The sequence below is a fragment of the Leopardus geoffroyi genome, chromosome B4 (assembly GCF_018350155.1).
Source record: "Leopardus geoffroyi isolate Oge1 chromosome B4, O.geoffroyi_Oge1_pat1.0, whole genome shotgun sequence".
NCBI classification, from domain to species: Eukaryota; Metazoa; Chordata; class Mammalia; order Carnivora; family Felidae; genus Leopardus; species Leopardus geoffroyi.
In genome coordinates, this window is record NC_059341.1 from 37,266,895 (window position 1) to 37,287,436 (window position 20,542).

Genomic DNA, 20,542 nt, shown 5'->3' on the forward strand with positions numbered 1-20,542 from the left:
AGCCTGCTTCAGATTCTGTGTCTCCCTCTCTCTCTGCCCCTCCCTTGCTCACACTCAGTCTCTCTCTGTGTCGGTCTCAAAAATAAATAAACATTAATATTAAAAAAAAAAAGTTTTCTTAATGATGCAAACCCACACTAATTACTATTGTCCTCTGAAGAACTGAAGAATTTACTTTTTTATTTGTGTTTGGAGTTTCATGTGTATACTGTTGTCTTGAAACTTTTTGTATGTAGGTCTTACCTCTTCAACTAGATTGATTATGTTTTCACACAACCAGCTGACCAACCAACTAAAAAACATATTGAATAGTATTTTTTGAAAACCTTTTTTAAAAAGCATATTGAGGGTATGAATCATATTTCATTACTATTTCTTTGTTTTTAATTTTTTTTAACGTTTATTATTGAAAGACATGGAGAGACAGAGCATGAGAATGGGAGGGGCAGAGAGGAGGAGACACAGAATCTGAAGCAGGCTCCAGGCTCCAAGCTATCAGCACAGAGCCTGACATGGGACTTGAACTCACAAACTGCGAGATTATGACCTGAGCCAAAGTTGGATGCTTAACCGACTGAGCCACCCAGGCGCCCCTATTTCTTTACTATTTTTTAATGGCATTCCTACTTATTTTTTTAATATTAAATATAATTTATTGTCAAGTTGGTTTCCATACAACACCCCGTGCTCATCCCAACAGGTGCCCTCCTCAATGCCCATCACCCCGTTTCCCGTCTCTCCCACGCCCCATCAACCTTCAGTTTGTTCACAGTATTTAAGAGTCTCTTATGGTTTGCCTCCTTCCCTCTATGTACCTTTTTTTTTCCCTCTCTTCCTCTCCCCCATGGTCTTCTGTTAAGTTTCTCGGGATCCACATATGAGTGAAAACATAATGGTATCTGTCTTTCTCTGCCTGACTTATTTCACTTAGCTTAATACTCTCCTGTTCCATCCACGTTGCTACAAATGGCCAGATTTCATTCTTTCTCATTGCCAAGTAGTATTCCATTGTGTATATAAACCACATCTTTATCCATTCATCAGTTGATGGACATTTAGGCTTTTTCCATAATTTGGCTATTGTTGAAAGTGCTGTTATAAATAAACATTGGGGTACAAGTGCCCCTATGCATCAGCACTCCTGTATCCCCTGGGTAAATTCCTAGTAGTGCTATTGCTGGATCATAGGGTAGATCTATTTTTAATTTTCTGAGGAACCTCCACACTGTTTTCCCGAGTGGCTGCACCAGTTTGCATGGAATTCCTACTGAAACCTATGATGGACTTTCTTATTTTGTCCTCTGTGACTCTTAACTACATATTTATAGTTTCCATTTTTTTGTGCTACAATGTGGATGATATCCTCAAATCTGACTTCTAGTTGACACATTCTGTCTTCAGCTTTGTCATTGGCTATTAAAGCTCTTACTTTGAGGGTTTTATTTTTTCAACTCTGTATTGTGGAAAGTGCACATAATAATGAACTTTCCTCCTTCCCTCAGTACCTGGCATCCACGTTTAGCAGTTTTCGACTACCTGATAGAAGGCAGCTGGGTTCACTTTCTTCTTTGTGCATTCAGTCTGTTGTGATGTTACATATCATGTATCCTCTGGAAAATTCACACTACATCCCTGTAAGAATGAGTGTAAAAAGGCAAATAACATCTTAACAGTTCCTATGAGCATAGTTTGACTGCATAGTCCCGGAAATAGTTCTGGGTTCCCTGGACGCCACTTTGAGAACTGCTCCCAGCAAGGATGATAAGCACTTTAAGGCTTCATAATGGTTTCAGGGTAGGCTTTTGAAACTCAGTGTCCAGCCCTTATATCCAGAGAAGCCTCTATGAAAACTCAGTAGCTTTCCTTTTTCATTCTGCCTTTCTTTCCTTTTTCTTTGTTTCTGGAAACTGGAAATTCTTTTTTCCTTTGAGTTCATCTATGAAACAAATGTTTTCATTATTATAATTTATCCAGTATTTCTAGGTGAGTTGCTAGTGGGGGTGGTAATGGTGACTTTCTGTGTCATCTTAGTCTTTGCTGTTGGCATAAATGCAGGATTACATATCGTAGTATTCTGTTTTCACAATATCTGGCACCATGCTATAAATATTTGGGGAAGTTATACTACTAGGGATAAAATAGAAATATAATACTGTCCTATTAAAATGAGTCTCACATAATTTTTTTTTTTTTTTTTCAACGTTTATTTATTTTTGGGACAGAGAGAGACAGAGCATGAACGGGGGAGGGGCAGAGAGAGAGGGAGACACAGAATCGGAAACAGGCTCCAGGCTCCGAGCCGTCAGCCCAGAGCCTGACGCGGGGCTCGAACTCACGGACCGCGAGATCGTGACCTGGCTGAAGTCGGACGCTTAACCGACTGCGCCACCCAGGCGCCCCAAGTCTCACATAATTTTATAGTAGTTTATTTGAGGGAGGAGTAGTAAAAAAAATTGCTTATATGCTTCAGAATAAACCAGAGGTATCTGAAATAACTAAAGGGAAATCTAAATGCCAGCTAGACAGGAGACAGGATTGAATAGGTATATGAGTTACATGTTGCAGAGAGCAAAGAGCACGATTCTATGGACTAGATTATTATAAATATTATATACAGTTTTTACCTAATTTTAAAAGACTCCCTTGAAATTTCTATTGGGCACGTGTCATTTCTGATCTTTCATTTACATCTTTTTTTTTTCTTTATAGGAGTATGCACTTTCTGGTTGGAATTTGAATAATATGCCTGTCCTAGAGCAGTCTGTTCTTGCACACATTAATGTAGACATCTCTGGTATGAAAGTGCCATGGCTCTATGTGGGAATGTGTTTTTCTTCTTTCTGCTGGCACATTGAAGATCACTGGAGTTATTCCATCAACTACTTACACTGGTATATATGATCTTTGTTATATGTTTAGTAACCTTTTTAAAGGTGTGATATAGTATTAGGTGATATGTTAGTAAGAGCTGAATTTAAAAGTATTTCCTATCCAAAGTAGCGTAACATATTGAGAAGTGTAGAGGTCTAAGGATATGTATATCTCAGGTACCTTCCCTTTTAAAATATGTGCATGCAGCAGAGCCTAGAGTTTTATTTATTTATTTTTTTTATTTTATTTTTTTTAAATTTTTTTTTTTTTTAACATTTTATTTATTTTTTTTTGAGACAGAGCATGAATGGGGGAGGGGCAGAGAGAGAGGGAGACACAGAATCGGAAACAGGCTCCAGGCTCTGAGCCATCAGCCCAGAGCCCGACGCGGGGCTCGAACTCACGGACCGCGAGATCGTGACCTGGCTGAAGTCGGACGCTTAACCGACTGCGCCACCCAGGCGCCCCTAGAGTTTTATTTTTTTATTTTTATTTTTAAACTATTTATTTTTGAGAGAGAGAGGGAGAGGAGAGAGAGAGAGCAAGCATGTGCATGAGCAGGGGAGGGGCAGAGGGAGAGAAAATCCCAGGCAGGCTCCACACTGTCAGCGCAGAGCCTGATCCGGGGCTTGAACTCATTAACTGTGAGATCATGACGTGAGCCGAAGTAGGATGCTTAACCAGCTGAGCCACCCAGGTGCCCTCAGAGCCTAGAGTTTTAGACCAAATGATACTTATTTGGTGTACATGAAAATTACTTGGTGTATCTTTTGATATTCAAGGTAGAATGTTCAAAGCGTGTATATAATTAAGATCTGACTAAACCTTCAGTATTGGAAATTATCAAGTGATTTTTTTTCTTTTTGATAACATTTTCCCAAAAAATGCCTGTTACATGTGTATTCATTAAATTTGTTGGCTGAATTTTTTTGTATCTCCCCCATAGCTTTTATTTACTTGCCCAGTTCCTTGTCCATTATTATGGTATCAACTATATGATGTTTTTTTCTCCATTTGGAAGATACTACTCAAATCACTCTTTGCAGTGGAAAACTATAGTGATTGTATTTCTCTGCTTTATCACAGTGCTGTTTAATATGGTAACTGCTAGCTAAATGTGGCTATTTAAATTTGTTAAGAATGGGGCACCTGGGTGGCTCAGTTGGGTAAGCATCTGACTTCAGCTCAGGTCACGATCTTGCGGTTTGGTTCATGAGTTCGAGCCCCGCATCGGGCTCTGTGCTGACAGCTCAGAGCCTGGAGCCTGCTTCAGATTCTGTGTCTCCTCTCTCTGCCCCTCCTTGACTCATCCTCTGTCTCTCTCCCAAAAATAAATAAACATTAAAAACAATCTTTTTTTAATTAAGATACAATTAAAAATGTAATTCCTCAGTTATAGGAAACATATTTCAAGTGCTTTATGGTCACAGGTGACTAGGGCTGTATGTATTGCTTAGCACAGCTATAGAACATTCTCATGATTATTGTAAGTTCTGTTAGAGACAGCACTGTGGATTGTATTAGGATTAGGAAATGCAGCTATTTTATAAATATAGTATGACCCATTAAATCCATTTCCTAGGAGTACAATTTAGTATTATAAATGAACTCTAGTCCGCTAAAGTCTGGTACATTAATGGGGCCAGTTTGGTCCTTAAGATTTATAGATAGAATTCTTTAAGTTTTCAACAATTTCCAGCTTTGCCTTATTTTGTTGGATAGTAAATCAACTTAATGAAGTTATGTAAAAGTAGTCTAGAGAGTACTGACTTTGACTTTGGTCGTTGTGGGGATAATTGGAATGTCCCGTGGACTTGAAATCAAGGTACCATGTCAGTATCCTTTAGAATGATGTTGGTTTTTCAGATAGGATCTTTCCTGTTTGAAATACTATTTGTTGATCCACCTTAAAGAGTTCATGTGCTTTGAATTGCTTTTCTAATAGTAGTGATAAGTATGTGCCTGCCTATTTATATACTCTTGCCTTACCTTCTTTATGAACAATAGCTCATCAAACAATAGATTTATGAGTTGGTTTGCCAGGATTCAGGGTATATAATTTATGACCATGGGACAAACAAAATTAATTATAAATTAGTGGATTTGCATGAGAGACCCTGGCCTCATTGGTACCATGCTCACCTAGTTAAACAGTTGTTTCTTTTGCTAGGGGGGAACCAAAGACCTGGTATGGTGTGCCATCTCATGCTGCAGAACAACTGGAGGAGGTGATGAGGGAGCTGGCCCCTGAGTTATTTGAATCCCAGCCTGATCTCCTGCATCAGTTAGTCACCATCATGAATCCCAATGTACTGATGGAGCATGGTGTGCCTGTGAGTCTTTTCGGGTCTCCTTTTAGTATTTTTACTTTAAATTTATGTTTGCTTTTTATTAGAATCACAACATATGCTTTGTTTTGTAACTGGAAGCAAAAGATCATGTCATTTTCTAGCCAAATTAGAATTTATATTCTGAAGGGAAGAACATTTTTTTGGTTAAGAGGTGTTTTAAAGTATTCATCATATTTTATGTATAACTACCTATGAAAATAGTCTTCTGTTTTCAGTAAACCGTTATGTCCTGGTCTTAACAAAAATCTTGTATTCCTTATTAACCTTGTTTAGTCAAAGTGTAAGTATTTTAAGTGATAGTTGTAATAACTAATGTCTATCCTTTGGAGATCATTTTTCATGTAAAGATTTCACAGCCTCTTTTTATATGCAATGATGAAATATACTATGGATACATTTTTTACTTTTCAACTTGGTTTTGATAATGATTATTAAATTTAAGCCACTAATACCTGATAAAGTATAAATATATACAGATTTGCTGTATATATTCAAATATTCATCACACCCTTAATGAGAAAGTAGTTTGAGTAATAGTAGTGTTAGTTTGTCTTTGAAGAGTGAATGTGTATTAGAATCTGAGACTTTTTTTTTTTTTAAGGTTTATTTTTGAGAGAGAGAGATAGGAGCGCAAGCAGGGAAGGGGCAGAGAGAAAGGGAGACGGAGAATCTAAAGCAGGCTCCAGTCTCTGAGCTATCAGCATAGAGCCCGACATGGGGCTCGAACTCATGAGCTGTGAGATCATGACTTTAGCCGAGGTCAGATGCTTAACTGAGCTGAGCCACCCAGGTGCCCCAAATCTGGGACTTTTCTAAAGACATATGGTATTATTATAAAACTAAGTGGGATTCAGGAAAACTGATTTTGGGGATATTTCCATATTACGTATGAACTAATTAGTTAATTTCCAAAAAGTTATCCAAGAGTAGGAGGAAATTCCATCCTTTACCATGATTGACAACACAAGGATAAAAGGAGTAAAAGAAAAAATCTCTTATTTGTAAAAATTTTGTCAAGTTTCAGAAACTAGTAGTTCAGTGAGTAACATTTCTCTTTGAAAATTTGTCTCATACTTTCTTTTTATGAATTATTAAAATTTGTTATCAGGGACTATTTTAAGAAGGTAGAGTTCTGGCTGCTGCTTTTTTTTTTTTTTTAATTATTTTTGGTAGAGAGAGAGAGAAACAGAGCATGGGCGGGGGAGGGACAGAGAGAGAAGGAGACACAGAATCTGAATTAGGCTACAGGCTCTGAGCTGTCAGCACAGAACCTGATGTGGGGCTTGAACCCACGAACCGTGAGATCATGACCTGAGCTGAAGTCAGACACTTAACCGACTGAGCCACCCAGGTACCCCTCGGGCTCCTTTTTAAACCCTGATATTGTCTTCTGATAGGTGTAAATGAATGCTTTACTGTTTTTAATTTTAGAAAGTGCTGCTGAAAGTGACTGATAAAATCTGTTCCCCTTTTTTGTTGTTTTTATTTTGTTTTGTTTTATATCCCTGTTCCCACTTTGCATTTAGGTGTACAGGACCAATCAGTGTGCTGGAGAGTTTGTTGTGACGTTTCCTCGTGCCTATCATTCTGGATTTAACCAGGGCTACAACTTTGCTGAAGCTGTGAACTTCTGTACTGCTGACTGGGTCTGTTCTATAGCAAGTAGCTGTTGTACGTCTACTAACACCCCTGGAAAATGCATCTTAGTTGCCATATTTGCTTAGCTGGGGAGGGGAGGATTAATGAATATTTCAGTAGAGAGTAGAGTGGCTGTTATAATTTAGAAAGTTCAGTTTCCATTACACTTTTTATTTGGAAGATTTTATAGTTCTTATCCATTAGTTTCCCCATTCTGTTTGAATTTTAAATGAACAGTTGATATTTTTTGAATCTTTCTTTTCTGAGAGAATATGGTTCCTCTAGTCTTTGCTTTATCTGAGCAACTTATGGATTTTATAATGACAACCAGACCTTTTTTTTTTTTTTTAAACGTTTATTTATTTTAGGGAGAGTACATGTGCACTAGAGCCAGGGAGGGGTAGAGAGAGAGGGAGACAGAGGATCCTAAGCAGGCTCTGGGCTCCGTGCCAACAGCAGGGAACCCAATGTGGGGCTTGAACTCACGAGCGGAAGTTGGAGGCTTAACCGTCTGAGCCATGTAGGTTCCCCTACAACCAGATCTTTTTAAGAATTAATTTTACCGGGGCATCTGGGTGGCTCAGTCGGTTAAGCGTCCAACTGTCGGCTCAGATCGTGGTCTTGAAGCCCGTGAGTTTGAGCCCCGTGTCAGGCTCTGTGCTGACAGCTCAGAGCCTGGAGCCTGCTTGAAATTCTGTGTCTCCCTCTCTGTCTGTCCCCCCTCCCCCCACCACTATACTCTCTCTTTCTCAAAAATAAATAAACATCACAAAATTAAAAATAAAAGAATTTTACCCATATTTTCCAATATTTAGCTCAGATTTTTAAAATATCCCTTTATTATTTTCCTTTTTATAGACAATTAGTTGATTTTACTCTTCCTGCCATTTTGTTTTTTTATTCCTTTTAAAAAATTTATTTTAAAAAGTTACTATGATATTGGGATCTCTGTTGATACACTTTTGTTTAAATGATAATGCCAGTGATTTCTCTTTTGCTTTTTTGTATGAGGTAGATACCAAAAAGTAATTAGATATGATTATGTCACGTTGGTTGGGAAAAGACTGCAAATTTATGATACACTCTTTGACTTTGTTTTTCCTTTAGTGACGCTTTTCTGTCTCTCAACATTTGGGGAGATATATATATATATTTTTTTAAGTATCTTTTTTTTAATGTTTATTTATTTTGAGAAAGAGAGGGAGTGCATGCATGTGTACTAGCTGGGGAGGTGCAGGGAGAGAGAGAATCTCAAGCAGGCTCTGTGCTGTCAGTGCAGAGCCCATCACGGGGCTCAATCTTAACAGTCATAAGATGAGTAGGATGCTTAACTGACTGAGCCACCCAGGCGCCCCTTGGGGAGGTGTTTTTTTGTAATATTGGGTCTTATGTTTTCTGTAGCCACCTTAATTTATTAAATTTCATAGTGAATCATTTTTGTTTCCTTGGTTAACGGATGACATGAGTAATCTTATTTGATCTAGTAATTTTAAACATTATTAGGCTTAAGGAGCAGTATGAGCAAGTTCGAGCTTAGGACTTTTCCTTGGGTTTCAACTCTGTTTTTGTTTTTAAGTTGATTTATTTTGAGAGAGACATAGAGCAAGTGGGGAAGGGGTAGAGAGAGAGGAAGAGAGAAAGAATCCCAAGCAGGCTTTTTGCACTGTTTGCATAGAGCCTGATACAGGGCTTGAACTCATGAACCATGAAATCATGACCTGAGCCAAAGTTGGACACTTAATCGACTGAGCCAACCAGGCTCCCCAAGCTCTATTTTTTTTTTTTAATTTAACTAACATTTATTAACTTTATGATTTACTTGTTTCTTGGCTAGATGTAGGATAGGAAATAGAGGTAATTCAGAAACAAATTAAAGATGGTTTCTGCCTTTAATGTTTTCACTGTTATTGATGTTTGGCCTTGAGCAGCTCTTTTAATTTCACTGGGCCTAAGTTTTTCACATGGTATATAAAGATGCTAAGATTTGCTTAATAACTTCAAATAAGTGAGATGATGTATGTAAAAGTCCTTGAAACTCTGTAGAAGAAGGGTGTGATAGAAATGGGAAATTTTTTTTTTTATTGTCAAGTTAGCTAACATACAGTGTAGTCCTGGCTTCAGGAATAGATCCCCGTGATTCATCACTTATATACAACACTCAATGCTCATCCCAGCAAGTGCCCTCCTCAATGCCCATCACCCATTTTCCCTACCCCCATCAACCCTTAGTTTGTTCTCTGTATTTAAGAGTCTCTTATGGTTTGGCTCTGTCTCTGTCTGTCTCTGACTGACTTATTTCACTGAGCATAATACACTCCAGTTCCATCCACGTAGGTGCAAATGGCAAGATTTCATTCTTTTTGATTACTGAGTAATACTCCATTGTATATATATACCACATTGTCTTTATCCATTCATCGTTTGATGGACATTTGGGCTCTTTCCATAATTTGACTATTGTTGAAAGCGCTGCTATAAACATTGTGGTGCATGTGCTCCTTTGAATCAGCACTCCTGTATCCTTTGAATAAATTCCTATTAGTGCTATTGGTGGGTCATAGGGTAGTTCTATTTTTACTCTTTTGAGGAACCTCCACACTGTTTTCCAGAGCGGCTGCACCAGTTTGCATTCTCACTAACAATGCAAGAGGATTCCTCTTTCTCCACATCCTTGCCAACGTCTGTTGTTTCCTGAGTTAATTTTAGCCACTCTGACTGGTGTGAGGTGGTATCTCATTGTGGTTTTGATTTGTATTTCCGTGATGATGAGCAATGTTGATCATCTTTTAATGTGTCTACCATCTGCATGTCTTCTTTGGAAAAGTGTCTATTCGTGTCTTCTGCCCATAGAAATGAAATGTTTTAGCAGCTTTAGATTTGGAATAAAGTGATGGTATTAAGTTTTATAAGCCACAATAGATAATCAGTTGTGTTTTATGTGGCTTCTTTACAGATTGTAATAATTAAGATCTGCATATCTTCTTGCCATTGTTAATAAGTTGTATCAGAAATGTTTAAAAAGTAAATATTTATGAATTAAGAAATGAAAGACTTGTAGATTGTTAATAGACAAAATAATTGCTAATCATAAGTTCAGTATAATTGTTTTCTTGGGAAAGATGGTTTCTTTAGAAGAGTATGGAAATATTACTTGATTCAGAGATAGTCTTATATTCTTTTTTTTTTTTTTTTTTTTTAAATTTTTTTTTTTTCAACGTTTATTTTTATTTTTGGGACAGAGAGAGACAGAGCATGAACGGGGGAGGGGCAGAGAGAGAGGGAGACACAGAATCGGAAACAGGCTCCAGGCTCTGAGCCATCAGCCCAGAGCCCGACGCGGGGCTCGAACTCACGGACCGCGAGATCGTGACCTGGCTGAAGTCGGATGCTTAACCGACTGTGCCACCCAGGCGCCCCAAGTCTTATATTCTTAAACTATGATTCCTATCGTTGTCTTCTGCCTGTCTTAAACTGGAGGTGATTTCTAAAAGGTTCTTAAAGGTCCATTTTTTAATTTTTTCTCTTTTATATCTTAGTTTTCAAATATAAACTAAAACCCTATTTAAATCACCCAAGTTTTTCCACTGTACAGGAGGATACAAGTGGGGGGGGGGGGGAGAGGGAAAGAGAGAGAGAAAGGAGAGAGAGAGAAAAGAGAGAGAAAAGGAATGGGAGGAGTGTGTGTGTGTGTGTGTGTGTACAGGCATACATGTTTCATCACACTTTATTGCACTCCACAACTGCATTTTTTTTTTAAATACAAATTGAGGGCTTGTGGCAACCCTGTGTCAAGCAAGTCTCTTGGTGCCAGTTTTCCAATGGCATTTGTTCATGTCTCTATGTCACATTTTGGTAATTCTGGCAATATTTCAAACTTTTTCATTATATGTTACAGGGATCTATGGAGTAATTAGGATTTGTTGAAAGTTCTGGTGATGGTTAGCATTTTTTAGCAAGAAAGTATTTTTTTTTCATCCCCCCAAGAAAGTATTTTTGAAGTAAAGTGTGTACATTGTTTTTTTTAGACATAATGCTGTTGCACACTAAATATATATTGTATGGTGTAAACCTAACTTTCGAATGCACTGGAAAACCAAAAAATTCACTTGACTCACTTTATTGTGGTATTCACATATTATGGTGGTCAGGAACTGAACCCACAATATCTCTAAGGAGTGCCTGTATAGTATAACTAGTATCACAATTTGGCTTAAAGCTTGATGGTTAAAGAAATTTTCAGTATTTATTTTAAAGAAGGAATCTGATGATTTATGAAAAGTGATCATTTCACGTAGGGAGAATAAAGTATATAATCTCAGGACTTCACTTTGAATTCTCTTTGGGTCAGACTGATTGTATGTATGTATGTATGTATGTGTATATGTATGTATGTATTTATTTTTACGTTATTTATTAAAAATTTTTTTTAATGTTTATTTTTGAGAGAGAAAGAGCGTGAGCGGGGGAGGGGCAGAGAGAGAGATGAAGAATCCAAAGCAGCCTCCAGGCTCTCTGAGCACAGAGCTCAGAGCTCAGAGTTAAGCACAGAGCTTAACGTGGGGCTTGAACTTATGAGCCCATGAACTCATGACCTGAGCTGAAGTTGGACATTTAACCAACTGAGCCACCCAGGCATCCCTAAGTTATTTATTTTGAGAGAGAGAGTGTATGTGTGAGCAGGGGAGGGGCAGAGAGAGAGAGAGAGAGAGAGAGAGAATCCCAAACAGGCTCCACACTGTCAACACAGAGCCCGACCTGGGTCTTGATCCCACAAACCGTGAGATCATGACCTAGCTGAAATCAGGAGTTGGACACTTAACTAACTGAGCCACCCAGGTGCCCTAGACTGATTGTTTTTAAAATAATTTCTAGATGCTAAAATGTAAATCATCTTTTGCTTTGGTTCTTACAAAAAATTGAGTGAGTCCATGTGAATTGCTAAAGTAGTGCTTTTTTTCTCCGCTTTTCTTTTTCAAACTTCTTTTTATTTATTTATTTATTTATTTATTTTTTTTTTTTTAAATTTATTTTTTTTTTTTTCAACGTTTATTTATTTTTGGGACAGAGAGAGACAGAGCATGAACGGGGGAGGGGCAGAGAGAGAGGGAGACACAGAATCGGAAACAGGCTCCAGGCTCCAAGCCATCAGCCCAGAGCCTGATGCGGGGCTCGAACTCACGGACCGCGAGATCGTGACCTGGCTGAAGTCAGACGGTTAACTGACTGCGCCACCCAGGCGCCCCTTTTTCAAACTTCTAATAACATCTCTGCTTTTTGTTCTATGGAAACTTCTGTGCTGAATATGTCCACTGAACCCTTTTTAATCTGAATGTCTTTTCTTTTTTCTTTAAAGGCAGTTTATGTTAGACTGGTCTAAAAGTTTGCTACCTCATTTAAATATCAAGGAACTTGTACTTCTGGTACATAATGAGTAGAAAGTCAATAGCTTAGGGTAGAGGCTTAGCATCTCAAATTATGGAAATTTTCTGTGGGAACACCTTTGAAATTCCTGCTGGGCCATAAAGATTTAATATTTAAGTTACCTCTTATTTTCAAATGGAGTTGGTTATTCTGCCTTCTTTACATTGTAAAAGAGAGGATCTGTAGGCTAAATAGTGGTTTTGTTCTGGAAAATGTTATAAGCAAGTAAGTTAATTTGAGAAACTTGTCGTTTTACAGTTACCCATTGGACGTCAGTGTGTCAATCATTACAGACGGTTAAGGCGCCATTGTGTCTTTTCACATGAAGAACTCATTTTCAAGATGGCAGCAGATCCAGAATGCTTAGACGTGGGCCTGGCTGCCATGGTGTGCAAAGAATTGACTCTCATGACTGAAGAAGAGACAAGATTAAGGGAGTCTGTTGTACAAATGGTGAGTTTGCTTGGCACATTCCCTGTATTCAATACTGCTCATGGAATATACTAAAAATGGAATGTGTAGAAAGAATCCATTTTCATCTTTGATTCCTTTAGAAGTTGAACACAAAAATCATAAGTTTAGAGAAGGTAATGTTTTTATACTTGCCATTTTGCGTTCTTCAAATTGAAAAATTTTAGGAATCTTTATGTCATTTCTAGATTAAAAAAATAGAATCCTATCAGCTAGAATTTTAGGTATATATTTATTTCTTTAAATAAGAATCTTCTACATATAGTATTATTTCTTTAAATAAAGTTCAAATCCTTTTCTTTGAGGTTTGAAATTGAATAAAAGTTGTGTTTCTGGTGATTCCAACTGTCAGACTAAATTGATTTGTTTTTATTTCTTTCCTCTTTCTAAGCAACTTAATGAGTAGGAAGTACTGAATGACCAAGTGCTGGGATTTTTTTTTTCCTGGTTTGGAAGCCAGTTGAATTTTTGATGGAGTTTCCTTATAATGGAGGTGGCTGGGCAGAGGGTGACCAGATCCACTTCCCACCGCCACCCCCCTCCACCCCCAACAAGTGTTAGGATTTTGAATGCTTGTAGTAAATTAAATCTTTTGTTTTTTAGAATTTATTTATTTATTTTTGAGAGAGCAGGAGCAGGGGAGGGGTAGAGAGAGGGAAAGAGAATCCTAAGTAGACTCTGTGCTGTCAGCACAGAGCCCAGCATGGGAGCTTAAACTCACAAACCATGAGATTGTGACCCGAACTGAAATCAAGAGTCAAACGCTTAACTGACTGAGCCACCCAGGCACCCCAAACCTTTTTTTAAAATTTAATTTAATTTTTTAGTTTATTTATTTATTTTGAGAGAGAGAGCAAATGGGGAAGGGGAAGAGAGAGAGAATCCCAAGCAGGCTCTGCACTGTTAGCACAGAGCCCAGTGCAGGGCTTGAACTCATGAACCATTAGATCATGACCTGAGCCAAAGTCAGACACTTAATTGACTGAGCCACCCAGGTGCTCCTAACTCTATTTTTTAAAAATTCAACTAACGTTTTAAAAAATTTTTTTTTTCAACGTTTATTTATTTTTTTTGGGACAGAGAGAGACAGAGCATGAACGGGGGAGGGGCAGAGAGAGAGGGAGACACAGAATCGGAAACAGGCTCCAGGCTCTGAGCCATCAGCCCAGAGCCTGACGCGGGGCTCGAACTCACGGACCGCGAGATCGTGACCTGGCTGAAGTCGGACGCTTAACCAACTGCGCCACCCAGGCGCCCCAATTCAACTAACGTTTTAATTTGAAATTAAAAACAAATTACCATTGGGGCACCTGGGTGTCTAAGTTGGTGAGGCCTCCAACCCTTGTTTTCGACTCAGGTCATGATATCATGGTTTGTGGGATCAAACCCCTCATCTGGCTTTGCGCTGACAGGATTCTCTGTCTCTCTTTCTCTCTCTGCCCTTCCCTGTGCTCACATGCACACTGTCTCTCAAATAAACATTAAAAAACATTTTTTTTAAGTTAACCATTTATATTAGCACCCTCCAAGAATGAAATACTTAGGTTTCTTTTTCTTTTTTTTTTTTTAATGTTTATTTTTGAGAGAGAGAGTGCGAGCAGGGGAGGGGTAGAGAGAGAGGGAGACACAGAACTTGAAGTGGGCTCCAGGCTTTGAGCTGTCAGCACAGAGCCTGACATGGTGCTTGAACTCATGAACCGCAAAATCGTGACTTGAGCCAAAGTCAGATGCTTAACTGACTGAGCCACCCAGGCGCCCCAGTTTCTTTCTTTTTTTTTTTTTGCAAGTTTATTTTGAGAGCGAGTGAGTACAAGTAGGGAGGGGCAGAGAGAGAGGGAGAGAGAGAGAATCCTAAGAGAGCTCCCAGTGGAGAGCTTGAAGCTGAGCTTGAATTCATGAAACAGGGAGATCATGACCTGAGCTGAAACCAAGAGCCAGACACTTAACCAACTGAGCCACCCAGGTACCCCGAACATGTACAGGGAGGAAAACTACAAAACTCTGATGAACAAAATCAAAGAAGAGTTTAGTAAATGGAGAGATATTCCATGTTCATGGATAGGAAGACTCAGTGTTGTCAAGATGTCAGTTCTTCCCAACTTACCTATAAATCCAGTGAAATCCTTATCAAAATCCCAGCAAGTTATTTTATGGATATTGACAAATTGGTTCTAAAACTTATTTGGAGAGATAAAAGACTCATAATAGCCAAGTCAATATTGCAGAAGAACAAACTCAGAAGACTAACACTACCTGATTTCAAGACTTACTATAAATTGTACACCTGAAACTAAAGTACACTATGTGTCAACTATACTCATAAAAAATAAATAAAAATATTAAATACTTACTATAAAGCTAGAGTAGTAATAAAGACTATGTGGTATTTACAAAAGAACAGACAAATCAACCAATGGAACACAACAGAGAACCCAGAAATAGACTCACATAAATACAGTCAACTCACCTTCCACAAAGAATGATTTCTTTCCCATTGCCTGATGTCTATCTTTTGAAGTTTCACAGGTACTGTGTTTTTTACAAATTGAAGGTTTGTGGCAACCTTGCATTGATCAAATTTATTGGCCTCATTTTTCCAACAGCATTTGCTCACTTCATGTCTCTCTGTCACATTTGGTAATTCTCAAAATATTTCAAATTTTTTCATTTTATTTTATTTCATTTTTTCATTTTTAATTATGGTATAATTAATATACAATGTTATATTAGTTTTAGGTGTACAATATAGTGATTCAAAAATTCTATACATTAGTCAGGGCTCATCATAAACGTACTCTTCATCCCCTTCACCTATTTTACTGATCCCCTCCACCCACCTCCCCTCTGTAACCAACAGTTTATTCTCTGTATTTAATAGAGTCTGGGGCATCTAGCTGGCACAGTGGATGACTTTTGAACTCAGGGTCATGAGTTTGATCCCCACATTGGGTGTAGAGCTTACTTAAAAAAAGAATGAAATTCCCTTAATAGAGTCTGAGGTTTTTTGTTTTTTGTGGTTTTTTTTTTTGTCTTTTTTTTCTTTGTTTTGTTTCTTCAGTTCCACACATGAATGAAATCAGATGGTATTTGTCTTTTTCTGACTGATTTATTTCACTAGCATATTCTCTAGATCCACCCATGTTGTTGCAAATGGCAGGTTTTTGTTCTTTTTAATGGCTGAATAATATTCCATTGTGTATATATACCACGTTTTTTTATCCATAATTTGGCTATTGTAAAGAATACTGTAATAAACGCAGTGGTGCATATATCTTTTCAAATTAGTGTTTTCATATTCTTTGGGTAAATACCCAGTAGTGCAATTGCTGAATCATATGGTAATTCTAACTTTAATTTTTTGAGGAACCTCCATACTGTTTTCCACAGTGGCTGCACTAGTTTGCATTCTTACCAATAGTGCATGAGGGTTTCTCTTTCTCTACATCCATGCCAACACTTGTTGTTTCTTATAGTTTTGATTTTAGCCATTCTGAGAGGCATGAGACTATATTGTGGTTTTGATTTGCATTTCTATGATGAAGAGTGATGTTGAGCATCTTTTCATGTGTCTGTTAGCGATCATGTATGTCTTTGGAGAGATGTCTGTTAATGTCTTTTGCCCATTTTTGTTGATTTTTGTTTTTTTATTTTTTATTTTTGTATTTTAGAGAGAGTGCAAGTGGGGGAGAGGGACAGAGGGAGAGAGAAAATGTTAAACAGGCTTCCGTGCTCAGCATGGAGCTTCACACAGGGCTTGATCCCACGACTATGGGATCATGACCTGAGCTCAAATCAAGAGTCAGATGCTGATCCACCCAGTCACCCCTTCTGCCCATATTTTAATTGGTCACGCTTTTTTTAATTATTATTATTATATTCTTTATGGTCATTTTATGAGTGATCTTTGACGTTACAACTGTAATTGTTTTGGGGTGCCACAACCTGTGCCCCTATAATGGTGAACTTAATCGATAAATGTGAATGTTGAGCCTGCTCTACCAACTAGCTATTTCTCTGTTCCTCTTTATTCTTTGAGCTACAACAATACTGAAGTTAAGCCAAGTAATAGCCCTATTACAGCGGCCTTTTAAGTGCTCAAGTGGAAGGAAGAGTTACACATCTCTCACTTTGGATCAGAAGCTAGAAATTATTAAGCTTAGTGAGGAAGGCATGTGGGAATCCTACGTAGGTCAAAAGCTAGGCTTCTTGTGCCAGCTAGCCAGGTTGTGAATGCAAAGGAAAAGTTCTTGAAGTAAATTAAGAGTGCTACTCTAGTGAACACATGAACAGTAAGAAAGCAAAATAGCCTTTTTTGAGGATACAGTGAAAGTTTTAGTGATCTGGATAGAAGATGGAACCAGCCACAACATTTCCTTATGCCAAGGCCTAATCCAGAGCAAGGCCCTAACTCCTAAGTTTTATGTATGCTGAGAGCTGTGAGGAAGCTGCAGAAGTTTGAAGCTAGCAGAGGTTGGTTCATGATGTTTGAGGAAAGAAATCATCTACACACCACAAAAATGGAAGGTGAAGCAGCAAATGCTGATACAGAGCTGCAGCAAGTTATCCAGAAGATGTAGCCAAGGTCATCAGTGAAGGCGGCTACACTAAGTATAGATTTTCGGTGTAGACAAAACTGCCTTCTATTGGAAGGAGATGCCATCTAGGACTTTCATGGCTAGAGAGAAGTCAATGCCTGGATTCAAAGGGCAGGCTGACTCTCTTGTTAGGGGCTAATACAGCTGATGACATTAAGTTGAAGCCATTGCTCGTTTACCAATCCTAAAATCTCAGGGTCCAGCTAGGGGCATCTGGCTGGCTCAGTCAGTTAAGCATCTGACTCTTGGTTTTCACCTATAGCTGGTGAGATTGAGCCCTGCATCGGGCTCCTGTGCAGACAATGTGGAGCCTGCCTGGGATTCTCTGTCTCCTTTCTCTGTCCCTCCCCTGCTCACACGCTCTCTCTCTCTCTCTCTCTTTCAAGAGAAATAAAATAAACATTAAAAAATAAATAAATCTTTAAGAATTGTGCTAAATCTACTCTGTGTTGTATAACTGGAACAACAAAATCCAGATGACAGCACATGTATTTACAAACAGTTTACTGAAATTTTAAGCCAGTAACTGTTTAACTGTTGGACCTGCTGTGCAGAGAAAAAAAAAAAGATTCCTTTCAAAATATGACTGCTCATGGACAATGTGCCTGGCCACCCGAAAGCTGTGATGGAGATGTCCAACAAGATTGATGTTGTTTTCATGCTTGCTAACAGAACATCCATTCTGCAGCCTGTGGATCAAGGAGTAATTCAACTTTCAGGTCTTAATATTTAAGAAATAAATTTTGTAAGGCTACAGCTGCCATAAATAGTCTTCTGATAGATCTAAGCAGAATAAATTGAAAATCTTCTGGAAAAGATTCACCATTCTAGATACTATTAAGAACATCTGTGATACATGGAACAAGGTCCAAATATCAACATGAACAGAAGTTTGGAAGAAGTTGATTCCAGCTGTGGCAGGAGTGACTTTTAGGGCTTCAAGAACTCAGTGGAGAAGAAAGTGTAGACGTGTTGGAAAGAGCAAGAGAACTACAATCACAGAAGTGGAGCCTGAGGATGTGACTGAATTGCTGCAATCTTGTGATACGGCTTTAGCAGATGAGGAGTTGCTTCTGATGGATGAGCAAAGAAATTGTTTTCTGGAGATGGAATCTACTCCTGGTGAAGATGCTGTGAAGATTATTGAAATGACGACAAAGGATTTAGAATATTATGTAAACTTAGTGGATAAAGCAGTGGCAGTGTTTGAGAGGATGGACTCATATTTTGAAAGAAGTCCTAATTGTGAATAACATGCTGTCAAATAGCATCATATGCTAAGAGAAGTCACACGTGAAAGAGACAATTGATGTGACTCCATTGTTTTAAGAAATTATAACGGCCACTCCAATCTTAAGCAACCACCACCCTGATCAGTTAACAGTCTGATGAACATCGAGGCAAGACCCTCCATCAGCAAAAAGATTATAACCTCCTAAAAGCTTAGATGATGTTGAGCATTTTTTAGCAGCAAAGGATTTTTTAATTAAGGTGTGTACATTGCTTTTTCAGACACAATACTATTGCACGCTTAATGGACTACAGTATGGTGTAAATATAACTTATATATATGCTGAGAAACCAGAAAATTTGACTTGTTCTGTTGTGATAGTTGTTTTATTGCCATGGTCTGGAACCAAACCCACAGTATCTCTGAAGTGTGCTTATACATTGGTGGAGACTCATGAAGTAAGTTCTTGTGGTATGGTCCCATTTCAGGTTTAACCTATGTCATTAATGGGGCATCATTTTTCCTTGTTCTGCAATAATTTGAATATCACAACTCTTGATCATCTTATCCTTTGATCAGATTTCTCTAAGGACTCTTTTCCTATGAACTTTTGAATAATTAGGAAAGATTCATTTTTGAATAATTAGGAATGATTAATTTTGGAAAGTATTTTGATGATGTGTCATTGTACCTCCCATGTCTTAAGTCAGAGATTTACCTGTAAGAAAAAAATTTAATAACTTGAAGGTCTTTGATGCTTGAGAGACTAGAAAGATTTGATGTAGTGACATGAATTGTATTTCAGGGTGTCCTGATGTCGGAAGAAGAGGTGTTTGAACTTGTTCCTGATGATGAGCGACAGTGTTCAGCGTGCAGAACCACATGTTTTCTCTCTGCTCTGACATGCTCCTGTAATCCTGAGCGGCTTGTGTGTCTCTACCATCCAGCTGATCTGTGCCCCTGCCCCATGCAGAAGAAGTGTCTTAGGTATCCATAAGTTTCTTGTAAAACTTGTTAATTCTTTGAAAACCAAGGGCATTGTTCTTTGTAATTTCCCTTCCCCATGTGTAGACTGGTGACTTTTCCTTGTCTCTGCCTCCCTGCTGTGGACCAGTCCTTTAAAGTTGGCTCTAAACTTGGCAACTGAAGTTATTTTTTTTTATCAGTTGATTTCATATGTTCCCTGTCTCTCCCTGCATTAAACCTCTATGGACAACTTTGATTTTTTTAAGACCCCATTCACCTCATCATTGTATTAAACTGATTATGTTTAAAATTTATTTTCAAGTTATTGTTGGATTTTCAAGTTTTTATTTCTGTGTTTTGTTTGTTTCTCTTTGTTTTTAGATACCGCTATCCATTAGAGGACCTCCCTTCTCTGCTATACGGTGTGAAAGTCAGGGCACAATCTTATGACACTTGGGTCAGCCGTGTTACAGAAGCATTATCTGCCAACTTCAACCACAAGAAAGGTTAAGTATCCTCCTTTTGTATGCATACACTGAAATTACTGTCACATTGAAAGAGGCCTTGTGGGGCGCCTGGGTGGCTTGGTCGGTTAAGCGTCTGACTTCGGCTCAGGTCATGATCTCACGGTCCGTGAGTTCGAGCCCTATGTTGGGCTCTGTGCTGACAGCTCTGAGCCTGGAGCCTGTTTGGGATTCTGTGTCTCCCTCTCTCTCTGCTCCTCCCCTGTTCATGCTCTGTCTCTCTCTGTCTCAAAAATAAATAAACATTAAAAAAAAAAAAAAAAAAAAGAGGCCTTGTTTTGTTTTATGTGTTTTTCTATTAAGGAAAAATCTTAGGCTTCATTTAAGATTTGAGACTAATGGATTGGTTGACTGACTTCAGATTTAGTTTTCTATTTGAGAATCTTCTCTTACATCAAAAGTTAATATAAAATGGGACAGATGGCTAACTGGCAATAGATATGTATTTTGGGGAGCCATTGTGACCAGTGGACT

At 38.3% G+C, this 20,542-nt stretch overlaps 1 protein-coding gene across 2 annotated transcripts in view; it reads left to right on the top strand.

Moving 5' to 3' along the window:
* Positions 1-20,542, top strand: part of KDM5A (lysine demethylase 5A) — a 98,341-nt gene that overhangs the window by 37,480 nt on the left and 40,319 nt on the right. For both annotated transcript variants that reach the window (XR_006709430.1, XM_045466120.1), the window contains exons 11-16: positions 2,710-2,891; positions 5,042-5,204; positions 6,749-6,868; positions 12,540-12,734; positions 19,384-19,565; positions 19,926-20,050. Coding sequence is in view for 1 of the 2 variants with exons in the window: in XM_045466120.1 (XP_045322076.1) it covers positions 2,710-2,891; positions 5,042-5,204; positions 6,749-6,868; positions 12,540-12,734; positions 19,384-19,565; positions 19,926-20,050 (967 nt within the window). In the remaining variant the exon portion in view is untranslated. The remainder of the gene's footprint in view (positions 1-2,709; positions 2,892-5,041; positions 5,205-6,748; positions 6,869-12,539; positions 12,735-19,383; positions 19,566-19,925; positions 20,051-20,542) is intronic.